Below are 19314 nucleotides of genomic sequence, written 5' to 3' on the forward strand. Positions count from 1 at the left end.
CTTGACCATTGTGTCGACCATGGTGGAGTAGGACAGATAGTTCAGGATCACCAACAATATCCCTGTTCCTTTGCTGACACTGGGTCAGATTCTGATAGTCTTCTAGACTGTACTATAGGTGTCTTGGCAAGCTGGGTAGTTCAGTGTTTTATGAGGGCAATTAAGAGAGCAATAAACATTAGCCCACTCAAGGTCAACCACAGTCCATGTGTTAATAATTTTAAAAAAATAGTTGAATACAGTAAATCATAGAATCCCTACAATGTGGACGCAGGCCATTCAACCCACTGTGTTCACACCAACCTTCCGAAGAGCATCCCACCCAGACCCACCCCATAACCCTGCATTTCCCATGGCCAGTCCACACAACCTGCACATCCCTGGACACTAGGGGGCAATTTCTCATGGCCAATCCACCTAACCTGCACATCTTTGGGCTGTGAGAGGAAACCCGCACAGACGCAGGGAGAATATGTAAACTCCACAGAGGCCAAGGGTGGAATCGAACCCAGATCCCTGGTACTGTGAGGCAGCAATACTGACCACTGAGCTATAGCTATAGATATATAAATAGATATACAGCTTTTAAAAACATAAGCGATAGTGGTTCATGAGCCAAATACATTCTGAATTATACAATCAGGTAAACTTTAAAACTGGAGTTAAAAACCACACAACACCAGGTTATAGTTCAACAGGTTTAATTGGAAGCACACTAGCTTTCGGAGTGACGCTCCTTCATCAGGTGATAAAACTGGAAACTGTTTTAAATATTCAACATTTAATTTAAGATGGTGTAAAGGGTGAAAGAATCTTTGCTGTTGGGTAGAATTTCTGTTTGTCCAAAAGGAAACAAACAAATGTATTGGCTCAATAACTATAATAGAATGACTTAGGATATAGGGCCATTTATTTCAAATTGTCTCTAACTCCCATAACGTTCATGTGCTAATGACCAGATAATCTAATATTTTGATATTGTTTTGAGGGTAAATATTGACACTGGCCTGTGGGGAGAACTCTCCTGGTGTCAGAATGGTGCTTTGGGTCCTTTTACATTCACCTGAGCCAGTCAGGTAGGACCTCAGTTTGACATCTCATTGGGAACACTGCACTGGAATGCCAGCTTTGATTTTTGTGTACCAGCCCCGGAGTGGAATTTGAATCCAGAACCTTGTAATTCAGAGGCCCGAGTGCTGCTGACTGAATCATGTGCAATGGAGGAATTAAGTTGATCTTTTCATTTTCACTCCATTACCAGACCAGAAAATGATAAACAATGTGCAAGTGGTTTAATAGAAACAGGACATGGGGAGTGGAAGGATTAGATTATAAGAACAGGATGAGGCCATTCAGTCTCTTGAACTTGTTCTACCTTTAAATGAAATGGGTGATTGCAACCTAACCACACCCACCCACCATTGCAACATGATTCCTGTAATAACTTTGGTTAACAAAGATCTATCAATCTCGGATATAAAATTGACCTGGCCATAATTGCCATTTGTGGAGGAGAGTTACAAAGGCGTGGTAGAAGTTTGGATGTAGAGGACTTCTGGTAAGTTCATTCCTAAAACAGTCTGGCCTCTTACTTCAGATTGTGTTCCCCGAAACTGTCAGGCGAAACAGTTTCTCTCTATTTATCCACTCTCTCTGTTCTCCTTTAATATGAAAGCTTTGAGATGATAGAAGTGATCAGTTTATTTCCTATTTATCTTCTCCTGTATCCTTTCCTCACCTCGCACTTCCACACTCGCATACATATGAAGAATTGAATGCCAGTAGAATTGAGATGATGTAGAATCAGATAATTAGTTGGTATGCTATATTGCAGATTGGGTGTGGTTTTGACACAGGAAACCAAGGTAGTGACATACTGCTGTGTGCAGATCCTAGGTTTCCTGGCACTGAATCATCCTGCAGCTGGTGAGCACCATACAAGACCACAATAATGTGTAGCAATGTGGATGTCAGAAGGGGCACGTTTGATAATGTGCTGACTTAGCCGAGGGTGTTTTGCCACTGGGAAATGACTGCTATGTTAACTACACTCACAGCATTGGCCTTGATGCATAGGGTAGGTGCATGAATATCTGTATAATATCCTGTTTCTAAGTTCATGTCCACTTGCCTATGACCCTTTGTTAACCAAGCTATGTTGGCTTCTTCTTTGGCAACATCTCAATTACAAATTTCTCATCCTTATGTTCAGATCCCTCCTTAGCCTCACCCCTCTCTATCTCTGCCCTCTCAAGCCCTACAACCTCCAAGACTTCCACACTTCCTCAGTTCTGACCTCTTGCACATCTGAAATTTTAATCTGTTCACCATTGGTGGCTGAGCCCTCAGATATGTAGGCCCCACTCTACAATTCCACCTCCAAACCTCACTGTCTTGACCGCTGTCTTTCCTTTTGAGGTCCTTTTGAGATGATCCATAAAACCTATCTCTTAGACCAAATTTTTGACAACCTAACCTAATATCCACTGAAGTGGCTTGGTGTCATATTTTGACTGTTAATGCTCTTGTGGAACCACTTAGGCTGTTTTATTACATTAAAGGTGTTATCTTGAAATTTGGTGTTATCCTAAATAATGAAGAAAACCAACAAAATCATACTCCACTCTGGTTCAGAAAGCAATAAGGTGAGGCTCTACTTCAGAGACCTGAACACAGTCTCAATGAACACTTCAGCACCATATTGAGGGAATGGTGCACTCCTAGAGTTGTTAAGGCTTTAAACTAAGGCCCCTTCTACCCCCATGTTCGGTGGTATATTTGAAGAATGGAGGATACTCCTATTTGTTTTGGACAATATTTACCCCTCCAACAAAGCCTAAAACTGAGGTTTGAATTATTGCTGTGGGATTGTGCTGTGTAAAATTGGTTGCAATATTTCTTTATATCAGCAGCAAAAAGATCTTTGAAGTGCCCAGTAGTTGTGAATAGCGCAACTCAAATGCAAATTTTTCCTTGTACTCAACAACACAATGTTTGGCGATATTTGTTTGTTTGTTTGTTTTAGCAGGACTCTACAATTGTACCCTCTGTTGAACAACTTTTTATGGACTGACTAAGTACCCTTCAGTCAGTCTTGGCAATTCCCAGGGTCATACACTGAGGGCTGTGTTACAGTGTCTGCCCATGTCTCAGTGAATCATCGAGTGCTCGTGAATAGCTGGAATGCAACCAATGTCTCTTTGCTTCTAAGTGCACCCTCTTAACAGTTTGACTCTTGGTCGCATTTCCTTTCAATGGAACATCTTTCTCTCCTTTTGTATACATTACAGCACTGACTCATTGTCGGAGGAGCCGTACAAAGACCGTATTGTTCTTCGAGCCCACAGGCTGCGAGGGGTTTACATCTAAGCCACCCTGCACGTTAGCCAAATGCTTTGAGCACAAGATGAAAGGAGTGGAGTAGAATAAAGTATGGAAGCTCTCTTAAGATTGCAGCCTGAAGCTATTCTGCGGGATTAACAACTCTGTTAACAGGCAGTGGCAGAGATGGGATTTTGCGGGCACTTGTAGTTTTCAACCATCCTTTTCCAAGTGCTTCTTTTATTCCCCGCAGCTGACTGGCGACATGCAAGAGGATAAGAAGAGACCTGCCAGCTCGATCCCATACAATCCAGCTTCAAATGGGAGGCGTTGCCAATCCCCAGGCTATGTCCCCGGCAGAGTGATGCCTGTCCGACCGCCCCCTGCTCCAAGGGTGGCCGATCTCTCTGTGCAATGGTCCTCTTCCAAAATGGATAATCAAGCCATCTTTACACGCAGAGGGAATGATCAGTGGCACAGGTCTGAGGAGTCCAGGAGAAAGAAAGTGAAGAGTAGCTACATATGCTTTGGTATTTTTATGGGTATATTGCTTATTGTTCTCGCGGTTGTCTTGGGAACAGGTTCCAAATTCAAACGAGATGGTAAGTGTTGAATCAAACCTACAATTTTTAAATGCATATCAAATCACGAATGATTATAGCACAGGAGGAGGCTATTCAGCCTGTTCTGTCATTTGCAGTCCTCTGTAAGAGGAACTCCAGTCTCACGCACCTGTCTTTTCATAAAATCATAGAATTCCTACAGTGTGGAAGCAGGCCATTCAGCCCTTCGAGTTCACCGACCTCCAAAATGCAATTCCACCCCCCCACCCACTCCAATCCCCTTAACCAATGGCTAATCCACCTAGCCTGCATATTCCTAGACACTAATTTAGCATGGCCACTCTGCCTAATCTGCACATCGTTGGGCTGTGGGGGGAAACCCACACAGACACTAGGAGAACATGCAGATGGTCGCCCGAACCTGGCTCCCCGGCGCTGTGAGACAGCGGTTCTAACCACTGAGCCACTGTGCTTTTCTCCAAAGTGTTGCAATCTTCTTTTTGTTCAGGTGCTTATCTAATCCCTTTTTTGAAAGCATCAATTGAATCTGCCTCTGCCAACTTCTCATGCATTCAATATCCAAACTACTCATTGCATAAACCTCATATTCCTTATGTCATTTTTGGACCTTTTGGCTGATCACTTTAAATTAGTATCTTTTCTGGTTCTTGACCCTTCTATCAGTGGGAAGAGCTTTTCTTTATCTAATTCATCTAGACCCTTCATAATTTTGAACATCTCCTCTGGCTGAAGAAATTTGTACATAATTTTGTGTCCTACATGTCTCCACAATGAACTCCTCACACCTTATGCATGTTATTACCAAGATTGCATATTTCCATCTCATTGACATTGCTTGTTACTATTTCTCCCTTATTTGCTGCGAAAGGCCTCCTCCACATATTGTCTACCTATAGACTTGATGATTCCAATGTGGGCAGCACGGTGGCACAGTGGTTAGCACTGCTGCCTCACAGCACCAGAGACCCGGGTTCAATTCCCGCCTCAGGCGACTCTGTGTGGAGTTTGCACATTCTCCCCGCGTCTGCGTGGGTTTCCTCCGGGTGCTCTGGTTTCCTCCCACAGTCCGAAGATGTGCGGGTTAGGTGAATTGGCTATGCTAAATTGCCCGTAGGTGAAGGGGTAAATGTAGGGGAATGGGTCTGGGTGGGTTGCGCTTCGGTGGGTCGGTGTGGACTTGTTGGGCCAAAGGGTCTGTTTCCACACCGGAAGTAATCTAATCTAATCTAATCAATGCTGTTCTGACTGACCTTCCTCACACGATGTAAAACTCCCTATTTCCTGTCTTGCTTAAGCCCCTATCTGCTCATCACCTCCTTTGCTCATGGACAGACACTGGCCACTCCTGTCTGTCAGTGCTGTGATTTTGTTTTAAAGAAAATGTTCTCAAACTTCCTTTCCAAGTTCTGTGGCCTCACTGCTCTGGCCAAGCAGTTCTCCTTGCTGCTCCAATTCCAGACTCTCTCACATCCCTGATTTCCCTGCCTGGGCCCGAAACTTTGGAAATCTTTGTCCTAATCTGTCTCTCTCTTCACCTTTTCAGATGTCCCTTCCCTACACTGATATCTCTGTATGTTTACATAGTGTTAGATACTATAAAAATATGAAGACTTATTGGTGAGTAATGCAGCATTAATGGTTTGCCAGCCCTTCTATTGTAAGGAACTTGAAAAGGGCAGCATGGTGGCACCGTGTTTAGCACCACTTCCTCACAGCGCCAGGGACCTATGTTCAATTCCAGCCTCTGGCGACTGTCTGTGTGGAGTTTGCACATTCTCTTTGGGTCTGCAGGTGCTCCAGTTTCCTTCCACAGTCCAAAAATGTGCAGATTAGGTGGATTAGCTGTGGTAAAGGCAGGCTTACAGGGATGGTTGGGGGAAATACTCTTCGGAGGGTCGGTGCAGTCTTGATGGGCCAAATGGCCTTTATCTGCATTGCTGGATTTCTATGATTGAAAAAAATGTCATGAATTTCTGTTTTAAAAATTCCACCCTCCTACAACCACAGTGCTTCTCCCCATTTTCTATGAACTGTTGTGCAACCAATTTCCGACCTTCATTATGAATTCATTCTGTGTCGTTCTTGAGCAATTCACTGTATTCTGTTTTCGTGAAGCAAAAACTGCAATTCAATGTGGTTGTGCTATGTCATAGTTTTTCCTGCAATCGTGCCCATGGTTCTCTCTGAAGCCAGCTGTACCTTTTTCCAGTTTAAGAAAAGTACAAAATGTTTTCAGTCAGAAAACTTTTTTTTTGGTGAGAATCTGCTTCGAAATTACAGCACAGAAACTGGCTGTTCAACCTAACCAGCCTTTGATGGTGTTTATCCTTAACATAAGTAGTAATCCTAATTGTAGTGAATAAAACCTGAATTGTCTGCTGTGATAAATAAACACTGTCTTACTGCAAATGTAGCATCTTAATTCCATATGCTTTAGTAATTTTAGCTTACCAATTTGGTTTGCCTAATAAACACATATGGTGTTTACTGGCTTCAAACTTTTAAGTTTGGAACATGTCTTGGGGATTAGGGTATTTAAAATTTCCCATTGGATTTTATCAAAGTGTTGGTCAGATTAATTTTGAGGCACAGGAGGAATCATTTGGGTCATTGTCTTGTGCTGGCTCTCTGAAAGAGCAATTTGATCTGCTCTTGCTACATTATTCTATTAATGTTTTTCCCTTTATTTATCTGGTTACTTTTGAAAGTTGCTGTTGAATCTATTCCCACTGCCCTTTTAGGCAGTGCATTTTAAATCACAAGAACTCGTTGACGTTTTGTAAAACAAGCACTTCTCACCTCTTTTTCTGATTTGTTTGATCAATTCCCTTTAACCTGTGTTAGTGGTACTAATGCAGCCTTATTTACTCTGGTCCAAAATCCTCCTCTTTTTTGGAAGTAAACAAAATGTTTCACATTCCAAACGTTGATTCCAGGATTTATACTCCCTTTGCATTAAAAACAGGGTTTTGGTTTTAGTAGTCAGAGACTGAGGCCGTTAATTACTTTGTGATATTTCAGAGAACTGCCCTGATCAGAAGTTTGGATTTAGAGATTGGAATCCAGGGCACAACAAACAGAAAAGAGTCATCATCGAGAAAGGAGATAATCTCAGACTAGTTTCATCAGCAACTGTTCATTCCATCATCATTCAGCATGGAGGTAAGATGACCATTTCCACTACAGAGTCCCTGGAAGAGAAAATTGTGCTCTTTTTATTTATCATGTTCATTTTTCTTATCCAGAGGTTTTCATTTGGCTGAGTAACTTTTTGTTGGAGCTATTGTATAATGCTGTTGTTTTTAACTGTTGTACCATTAAGAGTGTAGCCTTTCACCACACCATCTCCAAATAATCTACCTATATCTCTTGAAGGCAAAAAAAAAGATTTTACAGCTTTGAAATAGGCCAGTTTGGCCCAACTGCTCCATGCTCATGGGAGTTACATCACAAGTTATGCTGCATAAGAGTTCACAAACCAGAACGAGTGCCTTTAACACTGTATATAGGTATATATGTGTGTTTATGTTCTATATGAGCCATCTTTCACTCCTCTTTATCTTGCTCAATCAACACAACCATTGCTTCCTTTCTCCCTCATGTTTTGTTTCTAGCTTCCCTTTCGTTGCATCTGTGCTATTTATCTCAATATATACTTGCTCCAAGGCAAGAGAGTTCCACATTCTGAGTAATGACTGTTCTCTTAATGCATTTATTAGGGGCTACTTTATAAATGGTATATCTTCTAATCCTGTTAGGACTGCCCTGTGCCTCTGGCATCTCTCACACATGCATAAATTTAAAAACCTCTATCTCTTGAGCTTTTGGTTATCCCCAGAGAAAAGTACTCCAGCCAGTTCTATAATTAATCAAATGATGCAGAGGTCAGCTAATATATTGTTTTTGCACTTTATCCAGTATTCTGTGTCCTCCTTCAGTTGTGACTTCTGCTCCAGATGTGATGCTGGAAACTCAGTTAATACCTTTGGAATCAGTTGTAGTTTTGCCTTTCACATCCACACTGAAACACATTGTGACTGAGCACAGGTTGCTCCATTTCTTAAACCACTATAGTTCATGTGCCAAAGGTGCATCCTTAGCCCCAGTTTATTGACCCAGTGACACTGAAGGAATGGTGATATACTTCTGACTCAGGCTGGAGTGTAGCTTGAAGGGGAATTTGCAGGTGGTAGTGTTCCCTTGCCTTCTGAGTGGCAGAGATTCTGGGATTGGAAGGTGCTGTTGAAGGAGTTGATGAGTTGGTACACTGTATCTTGTAGATGGTATGGACAGCATCTGCACATTTGTGCATTGGTGATGAAGGGGTGAATGTTTTAAGATGGTGGATGGAATGTTAATTAGGCAGGGTGCATTATCAAGGTTGGTGCCAAGTTTCTTGAGTGTTGTTGGAGCTGCACACCTCCAGGAAACTGGAGACTATTCCATCACAGTCCTGATTTGTGCTTTGTATGTGGTGGACAGGCTTTGGGGAGTCAGGAGATGAGTTATTTATCACATAAATTTCAGCCTCTGACCTACTTTTGATGCCATGGTATTTATGTGGTTTATCCAGTTCAGTTTCTGGTCTATGGTCATGCACCAGCTGTTAACAATGGGGGACTCAGCAATGGTAATGCCATTGAATGCCGAGGGACACTGGTTAGATTCTCTCTTGATTGAGACTACATTGTCTGCCACTTGTACAACTGTAACTTAACATTAATCAAAATTCACCAAGTCTTGCTGCACATAGACATGGGCTGCTTCATTATCTAAGCAGTCGTGAATGGTGCTGAACATTGTGCTATCATCAACCAACACCCTCACTTCTGACTTTCTGATAGAAGTAAAGGAGGGATTGATTGAAGATGGTTCAGCCTAAGGTCCTACTCTGAGGAATTCCTGCAGTGGTGTCATGGAACTGAGATGATTCACCTCCAATAACCACAACTTTTTTCCTTTGTGCTAGGTATGACTCCAACCAGTGGAGAGTTTTCTTCCTGACTTCCACTAACCCAGCTTAGTTAGTGCTTGATATTCTGTCAAAATGCAACTTTGATGTCAAAGACAGTCACTCTTGCCTCCATTCTGGACTTCAGCTCTTTTGTCCATGTTTGGACGAAGGTTGTATTGAGATCAGGATTCAAGTGGCCTTGGTAGAACCTAAACTCAGTAACACCACTCAGAAGTTTTTAATGAATAATGCAGCTTCTTAGCACTATTGACCATTTTTCTGGTGATCAAGATCAGATTGATGGGGCTGTAATTGGCCAAGTTGAACTTGTTCAGCTTTTTGTTGATTGGATATACCTGAGCAATGTCCCAGATGTAATTGTTATAAATGTACAATTTGGCTAGGGACCTGGCCAATTCTGGAGCACAAGTTTGCTGGAATATTGTCAGGGTACATGGCCTTTGCAGAATGCAGTGCCTTTAGCCTTCTGGGGTGCAATGAACTAAATTGGGTGAAGACTGATATCTGAGATGCAGGGACTTCAAGAGGAAGCCACGATTAATCAACCACTCGGCACTGCATCCTAAAAATGGACGCACTGTCTTTTGCACTGCTATACTGGGACTTTTCCTCATTAATGATGAGGGCACTTGTCTTCTCCGCATGTTAGTCATTTAGTTGTCAACCACTGTTTATGACTGATCTGGCAGGACTGCAAAGCATAAATTTGATAGACAATAGACAATAGGTGCAGGAGTAGGCCATTCAGCCCCTAATGCCTGCACCGCCATTCAATATGATCATGGCTGATCATTCCTAATCAGTATCCGCTTCCTGCCTTATCTCCATAGCCCTTGATTCCACTATCTTTGAGAGCTCTATCTAACTCTTTCTTAAATGAATCTAGAGACTGGGCCTCCACTGCCCTCTGGGGCAGAGCATTCCACACAGCCACCACTCTCTGGGTGAAGAAGTTTCTCTTCATCTCTGATCTGTTGATTCTAAAGACATTTCGCTTTGTTCATTAAATGCTGTATTTGCTGGTTGACAGCAAGCAGTCCTGTGTGGTTGTATTTCATTTGTAGTTATGCCTGATGCTGCTCCTGACACATTCTCTTGCAGTCCTCAGTTGAATGAATGGGAATAAGTGCTTGCTTCGGGTTACCAGTTATAATGTTACATCCTTTTGGGAATATTCATTGATAAGTACGTTGCTCAAATGAACCAAAGAAATGAGTATTGCATAAAACAAATGTAATTTGACATTGAAACATGTGATCTATAGTTCACACTACTGCACGTTTCTGTTATTTAAACGAAGTATCTAGACTAGGCCTGTATTCCCTTCAGAATAGTAGAAGGAATGATCCATCTGGGGTATCTAGAGTCATAAAGAATTTGAATGGATAGATAAAGAGGAATGATTGCTGGAACAAGGGGGCATGGGGGGAATCTTGGACCTTGGAACTAGGTGGTTCAGGATTGATTCCAGGAAGCGCATCTTCACAAGTGGAGACAGGGTTTTCGGAACAATGGAATTAAAATAGAAGTCAGCCATTTGGTAACCAAGTGGCAGACCAGCCATGAGGGGCTGAACGATGCTTCTTCTTTTCCGATGTTCCTTCTAAAAGTGTGAATCGATCTATTCTTTTCACTTACTACTTCTGTTTTACTGTCTATTATCTGTACAATTATATCTCACCTCTTCATTTTGAATGTATTTCACTCGCCTGATGACTCTGTATGAATCTGTCGTTCAACAGGAGTGTTGGTCTTCGCTGACAGCGCAGATGGTTCCCAAAATATTTCCCTAAAATGTGATTACATCCTGGTAAAGGATGGAGGGGCGCTTCACATTGGAGCAGAAAAATGTCTCTATAAATCCCGGGCCAAGATCACGCTTAGCGGCCGATCTGATGAAGGTGAGGACGTGCCAGGGTTTGGCAAGAAGTTCATCGGGGTGGAGGCTGGGGGCATTCTAGAGCTACACGGTGCTCAGAAAACATCATGGACTCTGCTGTCCAAGAGTCTGCCCCCTTCTGGACTGGAGGCTGGCTCGTACTTTGAGAAACCGACCACCCGTGGGCTGAACGTCCGAGTGATTGACCAGGACACGGGGCAGGTGCTGCTGGCTGACAAGTTTGACACTCACGACTTTGCCAATGAAAGCAGGAGGCTGCAGAACTTCCTGAAATCTCAAGACTCTGGCCGAATAATTGCTATTGCTGTGAGGGACTCAGCTGCCAAAAATCTACTTCTGGAAACAAAGAAGACTATTCAGAAATTGCTTGGAAGTAGGCATGTTCAAGATTTAAGTTACAGGTAAGATGCAACTGAATTTCTGCTTGTAGGTCTATTAATAAATAAATAAACTTGTGAAGGGAATGCAGTTGTGATTATCTTTCATTTTCTTGGACTTCAGTTATAAGGCACAGGTATATTTTCCAATTTCCACTCATTATCCTTCTTGGGAGAGGATTGGGGCCAGTTACAGCTCTCTGTACAATAAGTTCACATCCTCCATGCTTAAGTAACTTCAAAAGTGAACTCTCTGGTTTCCTTTGCTCCAGTATTGTCAGCCATACCTTTAGATGCCCGGGCCCCAACTTCTGTAATTCCCTCCCTAAACCTCTGCAAATCTGTCTTCCTTTAACACCTTCCTTTAAAACCTGCTCTTTGACAGAGCTCTTGGCAATCTCTGCCAATGCTTCCTTGAGTGGTTTGGTGCTGCATTCCATCTGGTTCTTTTATTACTGCAGTGAAGGTGCCACAGAAATGCAAGTTGTTCTTGGTAGGCTATGACAGTCGACTGACAATGTTTTTTAGATTACTTACATTATGGAAACGGGCCCTTCAGCCCAACAAGTCCACACCGACCCGCCAAAGCGCAACCCACCCAGACCCATTCCCTTACATTTACCCCTTCACCTAACACTACGGGCAATTTAGCATGGTCAATTCACCTAACCTGCACATTTTTGGACTATAGGAGGAAACTGGAGCACCCAGAGGAAACCCACACAGACACGGGGAGAATGTGCAAACTCTACACAGACAGTTGCCTGAGGCAGGAATTGAACCCAGGTCTCTGGCGCTGTGAGGCAGCAATGCTAACCACTGTGCCACCGTGCCGCACCTATACTAAACACCTCACCACTACCTCCTTCTCCAGGACAAGGCACTAAGTACAGGCCTTGTCAGTGCCACAAGCATCAAATTTACCATTTAAAAAAAAGCTGTCATCAGTCTTGTCTACTCTTGCACATTCCTGTAAAGGCCACTGGTTAGGGACTAAGATTGGAAACCCTTGCTAAATTGTCCCTCCCCTGTAGAGCTTAATTGCTACTTAGCTGAAGGTCAATTCAATCTCTATACACTAAGTCTGCGATCTTGCTGCTGTCTATCCATAACACTAACTCTTTGAAGACATTAGGGCAACTAGTTTGGAGCTGGGATATAAAAATTATCTACCCATGTTGTTCACTGAGCAGAAAGGCCAACTGAAGTGTCTATGCTGTCCAAAAAGATGCTGTTGTTTCTTCTTCTTGCAATGGCCCAGCCTATTGTGGCATTTAACAATTGTTTTCTGAATGACTTTTGAGTGATCCAAATATCAGAGGAGCAGCATGTTGTACCTGTGCTAGCTCTTTGACATAACGGCCAGCCATAAATACCACATACCCTGCCATTTACTTGTGACTCTTGTCTGTTCCTCACCCTCCGCTGTTTCTGACCTCCTGTAGTTATTTATGGAATCAGTGTCTCCATCCTCGTATGTCTCAATGCCAAGTTTTGCTTTTTAACACTGTTGTGAAGTGCCTTTTATTATTTTGAAGGGACTATGTAAATACAAGTTGTACTTTCCACTTTGCACCGTCCTTTTATGATGTGGATGAATACATTTTCAAAAGGAGAAGTGTGTTTGAACAGGTGGCCTGTTCATTTTTCTCAGCACAGGGAGTCTATCCTAAAGTGAAGCTGTTCGATACATTATAGTGTAAGTTTGTTTTAAAATGAGAATATTACCGTAACACTTAAACAGATGATTGATTGAGATTTTAATGTTGAGGTAATTAACTCAGTGATTAATCTTCAGGAGTCTGCTGTGAACCCAGGAGAAAAGTCATGAGAACACAATATAAATAGTGCCATTCTCGTTTTCCATGAACAATTCCGTTATTGATGAAAGTTGTGGAAATTTGAGAAAATGATTGACCGCACATGAGGAAATATCATTCACCCTCCAGGAATGGGTTCAGTTTGTGAATTGCCAGCTGTTCATGGGTGAGGTTTTGTGAGGTTGTACTGCTGATGGAAGCGAGTTGAAAGTTAAAGGAGCTATAGTTCAAAGCAGCAGGGAGCTCTCTCAGAGTCCAGATAAATATTAGCTCCCACTGCACAAAAAAAAATCTATACTCTTCATATCAATTCAGTTCTCTGATCATGCTGCATATCAATATCCCTTTCTGGTGCCATCATCATTTAAGTCTACCACATGTGTTTTAAATAACAACCTTCGAAGTAATAGATTTCAAAAACCCGTCTTTTAAAAGGCAGCCTCAAAAGGCGAAGGATAATTGTTGTGTTGTTGCACAGATTTGGGTAAAGCAAAAAGAAAATTTTTTTTTAAATCACTAGCTGCTATTCTGACATATGGACTTTCCAATATGGATGGTCTCTATCTTTACACTATCTTGCGGTCAGTCAGTTAAGTAACGTAACAGTAAAACAAGAATAGAAGCCAAACAATACTTGAACATCTGAGATGTCATATCTGTGTACGTAGTCAGTGTGAGTGAACTTCACAACATTTCTCTGTGTTTGTGGTACAGAGGAACTTCGATTATCCAAATTTTGGATTATCCGGACAAGATCGCAAGATCCCAGTGCTTGGCTAAACTCTGTTATCTAGCTTCCGATTATCCGAACATTCGATTATCCAAACAAAATACACCCTGCCCATGTCATTCGGATAATCGAGGTTCCACTGTACATATTGCGTGGGCTAACCTACAGGGAAGCACTCCAACCATACCATACAGAGGGTGTTATTTTACCTTGAGGAAACTGTCAGAAATGAGCCTGTGTTTCTGTACCATCTCAGGATATCTCAAAGTGCTTTACAGGCAAGGAAAATGCTTTTGAAATATAAGAACGAAATACATAGCAGCCAATTTGGGCACAGCAATCTCTCATAAACAGAGATAGAAAATCAATGCTGCTGCTGAAGATCTTAAGATCTAGCCATTCTTGCCTGAAGATCTGCTGTCGTGGTATGCCATGCTCATCTTTTCTTGTGCCATCCTTCCACATCCAAAGCAGAGGGAGTAAATTTGCAATGCCATTGCATTAAAACTGTTACACTTGGAGAAACGAGAAAAGGTTCAAAGCTAATGGAGGGCAAATTCACTCAAGAGGATCTTCGTACAAATGAGGGTTTGGAAAATTTGGGTTTGCTCTTATCGTTGCGGAAAGGGATTAAAGGAGACCAACTAATGCCTCTCAAGGTGCTGAGGGGTTTAGATGGAGAAAAAAACTCTTCCCCCAATAATCCAAAGTCTAGGATTTGAAAGCATTGTCAAGTGATCAAGAGGAAAGGTGAATGTTTTCACTTTGAAAGTTGTCAGGATTAGGAATGCTCTCTTCCTAAAAAGGTGGAGGATGCTGGTTTCATACTCTCTCACCTCAACACATATCTATGATAATGACAGATGAAGAATCTCACTTTAGGATGATTTCCAATGCTGAGAAAACCCAAGAGCACACATGTGTTGAACAAATTATATTGAACCACAGTTTTAAAAAAAAAAGAGATGTCAAATGAAAGGTACAACAACAACTTGATCACTAGTATTGTCCAAACGTCTGCGCACTCCATTCCAGAGATTAAAAATAAATTGTTATAACAGCATTTGCAACAAATAACTAGATGGACAAACTGAACCTAATGGTTATCAATCCTGCTGTAACCGCTGAATGTTTGTTTTTCTGATTTAATGGACAGACAAGCTTGGGCTCTTGTAAGTGTGGTTGGCGGTGGTAACTTATCTTGCAGTGAGTCTGTCCGAGACTATGAGAACCATGACACAGGAGGGAAAGCAAGAGCCAGCAGGGAGTTTGTCACTGTGGATGGAGTGAAATTTGCAGTATCTGCCTCAAGTCAATGGAAAAAAGGTACTATATAATTGTAAAGGCAAACTACTGCAGTATGGTGGAAATCTGAAATTAAAACATAAAATGTTGGAATTACTGAGTAGGTCAGGCAGCATCTGTAGCAAGAAAAAACAGTGAATGTTTCAGGTTCTGATGAAGAATCTAAAATGTTAACTGTTTCACACCAAGAAATATCAGCATGAGCTTTGTGATTCTAATAACTGCTATTAATATCTAGCATATTCTATTGTTACTGGATAAAACTAGCAGCATCTTCAGCTGGACCACTCAACCATTGTTAAACATGAGAATCTGTTTGTTGTTGCCCTCCAGGTTGTGTAGGACGTGGCTTGTAAATTGAAGTTTGGCTGTGATCACTTCCACGACATGAACTTGGGTTAATGCCCAATATTCTTGTTTGAAAGATTAAAATGTTAGAGCTTATGGAATTTGGACTGATTGAATTCTTTTTAATAGTGTAACACTGGTGAATAACTCTCCTGATCCTGAGAACATAATTTACAATTGTTGGGTCTCATTCCCTCAGAAATTAATTAATGTACTTTTAAATGAATGTTTTTAGAAGGTTTTTCTGTTGTCTTTATTTAGCATTTAACATCTGTATGCCCAAGTCTTTATTTTTATCCTGTACAAAGATTTCCATTCGATTTTGTATGCCTTGATTTTGATTTTGTTCTGTTTTGCTTTCTGTGTGGCTCACTGAGGAATCTGCAGTCTAACCATTTGAACAGCCTTTGAGCTGCTGTTTGATACTGCAGGTGTTCTATAAGGGCGCTGAATCCATTAACACTGCCTGGGCAATTGGATGTGATATAAATGGTGCCACTTAGACCAAAATCTGGGCAGATATTGTCACTGGCCTTCTAGAACTGCTGTAGTCCAATCAGGTGACTCGGACTGTCCTTTCAGGGAGGGAGCTCTGCAACTTTTACCGAGTGCAATGAAGAAACAGCAGTATGCCCTAAGTTCAGATGGTCTGTGACCTAAAGGGAAACTTGGAAATGGTGGCATTCTCATGGCACCTGCATCTTTGTCCTTCTAGAGAGCAGAGTCTATGGGTTTAGAAGGTGTCTTTAAAGGAGCTTTGACAAGGCACTGCTGTACACAGCTGCTATGGTATACTGGTGGTAGAAGAAGTTGGTGTTTTTCAAGCAGACTGCTCGTCTCCACAAGACTTATTCAAAAGGGAGAAAGCTCATCACTTTGTGATAGATCAGTTCCAGCTAGGCAGTAAATGTTAGCAGTCTAATCTAACTCTCTTTAGTCTTACAAATAGCAGTTGGGAGTGAGAATCTTTGGGACACTTGCTCTCCATACCACTATTTTTCTTTAAGCTCCATCTCATGCCCAATATCATTCTAATTGAGATTGAGCCAGATGGAGTCCATTGTTCATTCAAGCTTTTGGACAGGAGACTGAGAGGTTATACTTAGCGGGTAATACTGCCCACTCTGAGAGTGACTGACCTAAGCTTGTGAAAGGGTTTCACAAGATGATGATCTTGTTGTTGATGGTCATAGCATCATAGAATCCCTACAATGTGGAAACAGGCCATTTTGGCCCAACAAATCCACACCGACCCTCAAACGAGTATCTCACCCAGTCCCATTCCCCTACCCTATTACTCTACATTGACTCCTGACTAATGCACCCAACCTACACATCCCTGAAGACTATGGGCAGCTTAGCATGGCCAATTCACCTGAACTGCACATCATTGGATTGTGGGAGGAAAATGGAAGAATGTCCAAACTCCACGCAGGCAGTTGCCCAAGACTGGAATCAAACCCTGGTCCCTGGCGTTGTTAAACAACAGTGCTAACCGCTGACCCACCGTGCTGCTCTGATGGTGCTGATTGCAATTAGGGGGCCTTAATATAAAAGTTTATTAACGAATATGGAGTTACAATGTGGAACTTTGTAGAGCCACGAAAAGTTGACGTGAATTGTATTGATGCATTTGAATGGAAAATACGTAAAAGTAAGGGAGAAAGGACTAGGATTATGGTGATGGCTGAGATGAAGAGGGGATGGGAGTAGTCCATGTGAAGCATTAATAAGGTACAATACCAAATGCATGCTCTGTTCCCGTTCATTTTATGCTGTACAATTAACACACACTGCCTATATTTACAATTCAGTGGAGTAAGAGCAGTTTATTTGAACCTTTCATTTTCTAACACAGCCAGTTCACAATTTCCAACCTATCTGCTAGAGGAAAGAAGATTGTTTGTTTGGATTATAATTTTATTTGTGTATATGTCTCTCTCTGTCTGATTCCTTCCATCTGGTCAGGGATTCCACTGTCAGAGTTTCATGTGGAGGTGTCTGGCGGCTTTATCCTGGACCTGCTAGATGAGGTAGAAGGCTGGGAGAAGGATGACCGGATTGTTATTGCCAGTACTGATTATTCCATGTACCAGGCTGAGGAGTTCACTCTGCTTCCTTGTCCTGAGTGCACAAGGCACCAGGTCAAAGTCAAAGGTAGGTTGAAGAGGGTTATCAACACACTGGGCAGGTCAAAGACTCATTTGTCCATCTAGCCTGCCCCTTGCATATATCACGATGGACCATTGGGACAAGATGCTTCCCTCCAATTTCCCCCCAGCACAGCCATGTTATCTCTTTGGGAAAGAGGGAAAACAGTCAACTGGAGGCGGGGGAGAATAAACGTTCCAAAAAATTCTACAGGATGCACCAAATCTCAGTGGGAGCAACAGGCACTTTGATCTTCTATTTATTTTGAATTATATTTGGGAAGATATTGTCTGCATACAGACGAGTTATATGGAGTGGAAGCATTCTGTCTGTGGAAAGCTGAAAGGTTATACTGAATGTTTCCCCTCTGGTCACCTTCATTTTAATGTAGATAACTATAGCTCAAATTTCAGTGAGTAGATGTGTCTGATCTTTGCTCAATTCAGAGCAACAGTCACAGGAATTCTAGGTACCTTGGATGATTTGGGTGATGCAGTGGTGACCGTAGGAGAGTGGAAGGTCATCTAAAGAGACTTAGTATCAGGTAATTGCATTTTATTAAGGTTCAAATGACCACAGGCATGCTTTATAATGGTTTTGTTTGGTTCTTCTTTAACCAAGATCAATAATGAAAGTAAATTATCAGCTCTTTTCATCATCCCCTTAACGTCTACCAATAGAAAGGCACTGAACATCAGAAAATTGACTTCTGTTTTACCAACTTGTGACAAAAGTTGTCACTTAATTGTGATGCATTTTGAGCCAGTGTAATTGCACATAACGTTCTTTGATCAACTACAATGAAGCAAGATGCATTTGGATGCAAGGATTGGGATAGTTATGGAAACAGGAGGAAATGTTCTTCTGATAAACTGAAATAGGCTGTGGTCAGTGTCCCGATAGGGGGACAAGCAGGGATGATACCAGACAGGTGGGTGGGGGAGTAACCAGTTTGGTTTGGCCCAAGCACATGCTGGTGGTGAATTTAAATGTTTGTGCATCACCACAGACAGGGGGATTCTGAACAACCCACATTGAGAGGCTAGCAAAAAATCGATCTCTTCAGTCAACCATAATAAATATTGAACCACTGCTTTCTTTAAAAATAAATTTCTTTAATATTATTTCTACATTGTGAAGTATTTTAAAAGAAGTTGTAACTTTTTAACTGTTATTATAAAAATGCTGTAAAGGTTTGAAAGAAAGCCTCATGTTAAAATGGCCGTCAATATCTTTCCCTTTGTTTTTGAAAAATATGACCAGGGTCTTTTATTATCCAGAGCTCACCATTCTGCACCTGTCAAGACCCTTTGAGTCTTCGAGCTATTATAGCGCAGGAGGCTATTCAGCTCATTGAGACAGTGTTGGCTCTCCAGTCAATCCCATATCCCCACTTTATTCTTGTAGCCCTGCATGTGCCTATCCAATTCCCTTTTGAAATAATTGATAGTTTCCACTACTTTCACCCTCATAGGTAGTGAGTTCATTATTGCTGCTGGCTTGTAAAAATTCCCAGGCATCTCTTGGGGAAACATGTGTCCCCTTGTCCTGGTACCACCAACTAATGGGATCAACCTTTCTTTTCCTCTCTTCTCTAAGTCTGTCATAATCTTGCACACTACCCAATCTTTCATGATGTTTTAGTATTTCTGTCTTGCTCTTTTGCCTATGTTTCCTTAAGCCTTTCCATTATAGAATAGAATCATAAAATTCCTACAGTGTGGAAGCAAGCCATTCAGCCCATCGAGACCACAACCAACTTCTGAAGAGCATCCTGCCCAGACCCACCACCCCTACCCTCTC

The 19314-nt window shown here is 41.9% G+C and overlaps 1 protein-coding gene across 3 annotated transcripts in view; it reads left to right on the plus strand.

Annotated features, from left to right (window-relative positions):
* Positions 1 to 19314, plus strand: part of cemip2 (cell migration inducing hyaluronidase 2) — a 91398-nt gene that overhangs the window by 25055 nt on the left and 47029 nt on the right. For all 3 annotated transcript variants that reach the window (XM_060839556.1, XM_060839551.1, XM_060839561.1), the window contains exons 2-6: positions 3575 to 3923; positions 6927 to 7067; positions 10623 to 11181; positions 14864 to 15033; positions 17329 to 17517. In XM_060839556.1, the coding sequence (XP_060695539.1) occupies positions 3587 to 3923; positions 6927 to 7067; positions 10623 to 11181; positions 14864 to 15033; positions 17329 to 17517 (1396 nt within the window). In that variant the 5' untranslated portion in view covers positions 3575 to 3586. The remainder of the gene's footprint in view (positions 1 to 3574; positions 3924 to 6926; positions 7068 to 10622; positions 11182 to 14863; positions 15034 to 17328; positions 17518 to 19314) is intronic.

Source organism: Hemiscyllium ocellatum, chromosome 2, assembly GCF_020745735.1.
Source record: "Hemiscyllium ocellatum isolate sHemOce1 chromosome 2, sHemOce1.pat.X.cur, whole genome shotgun sequence".
NCBI lineage: Eukaryota > Metazoa > Chordata > Chondrichthyes > Orectolobiformes > Hemiscylliidae > Hemiscyllium > Hemiscyllium ocellatum.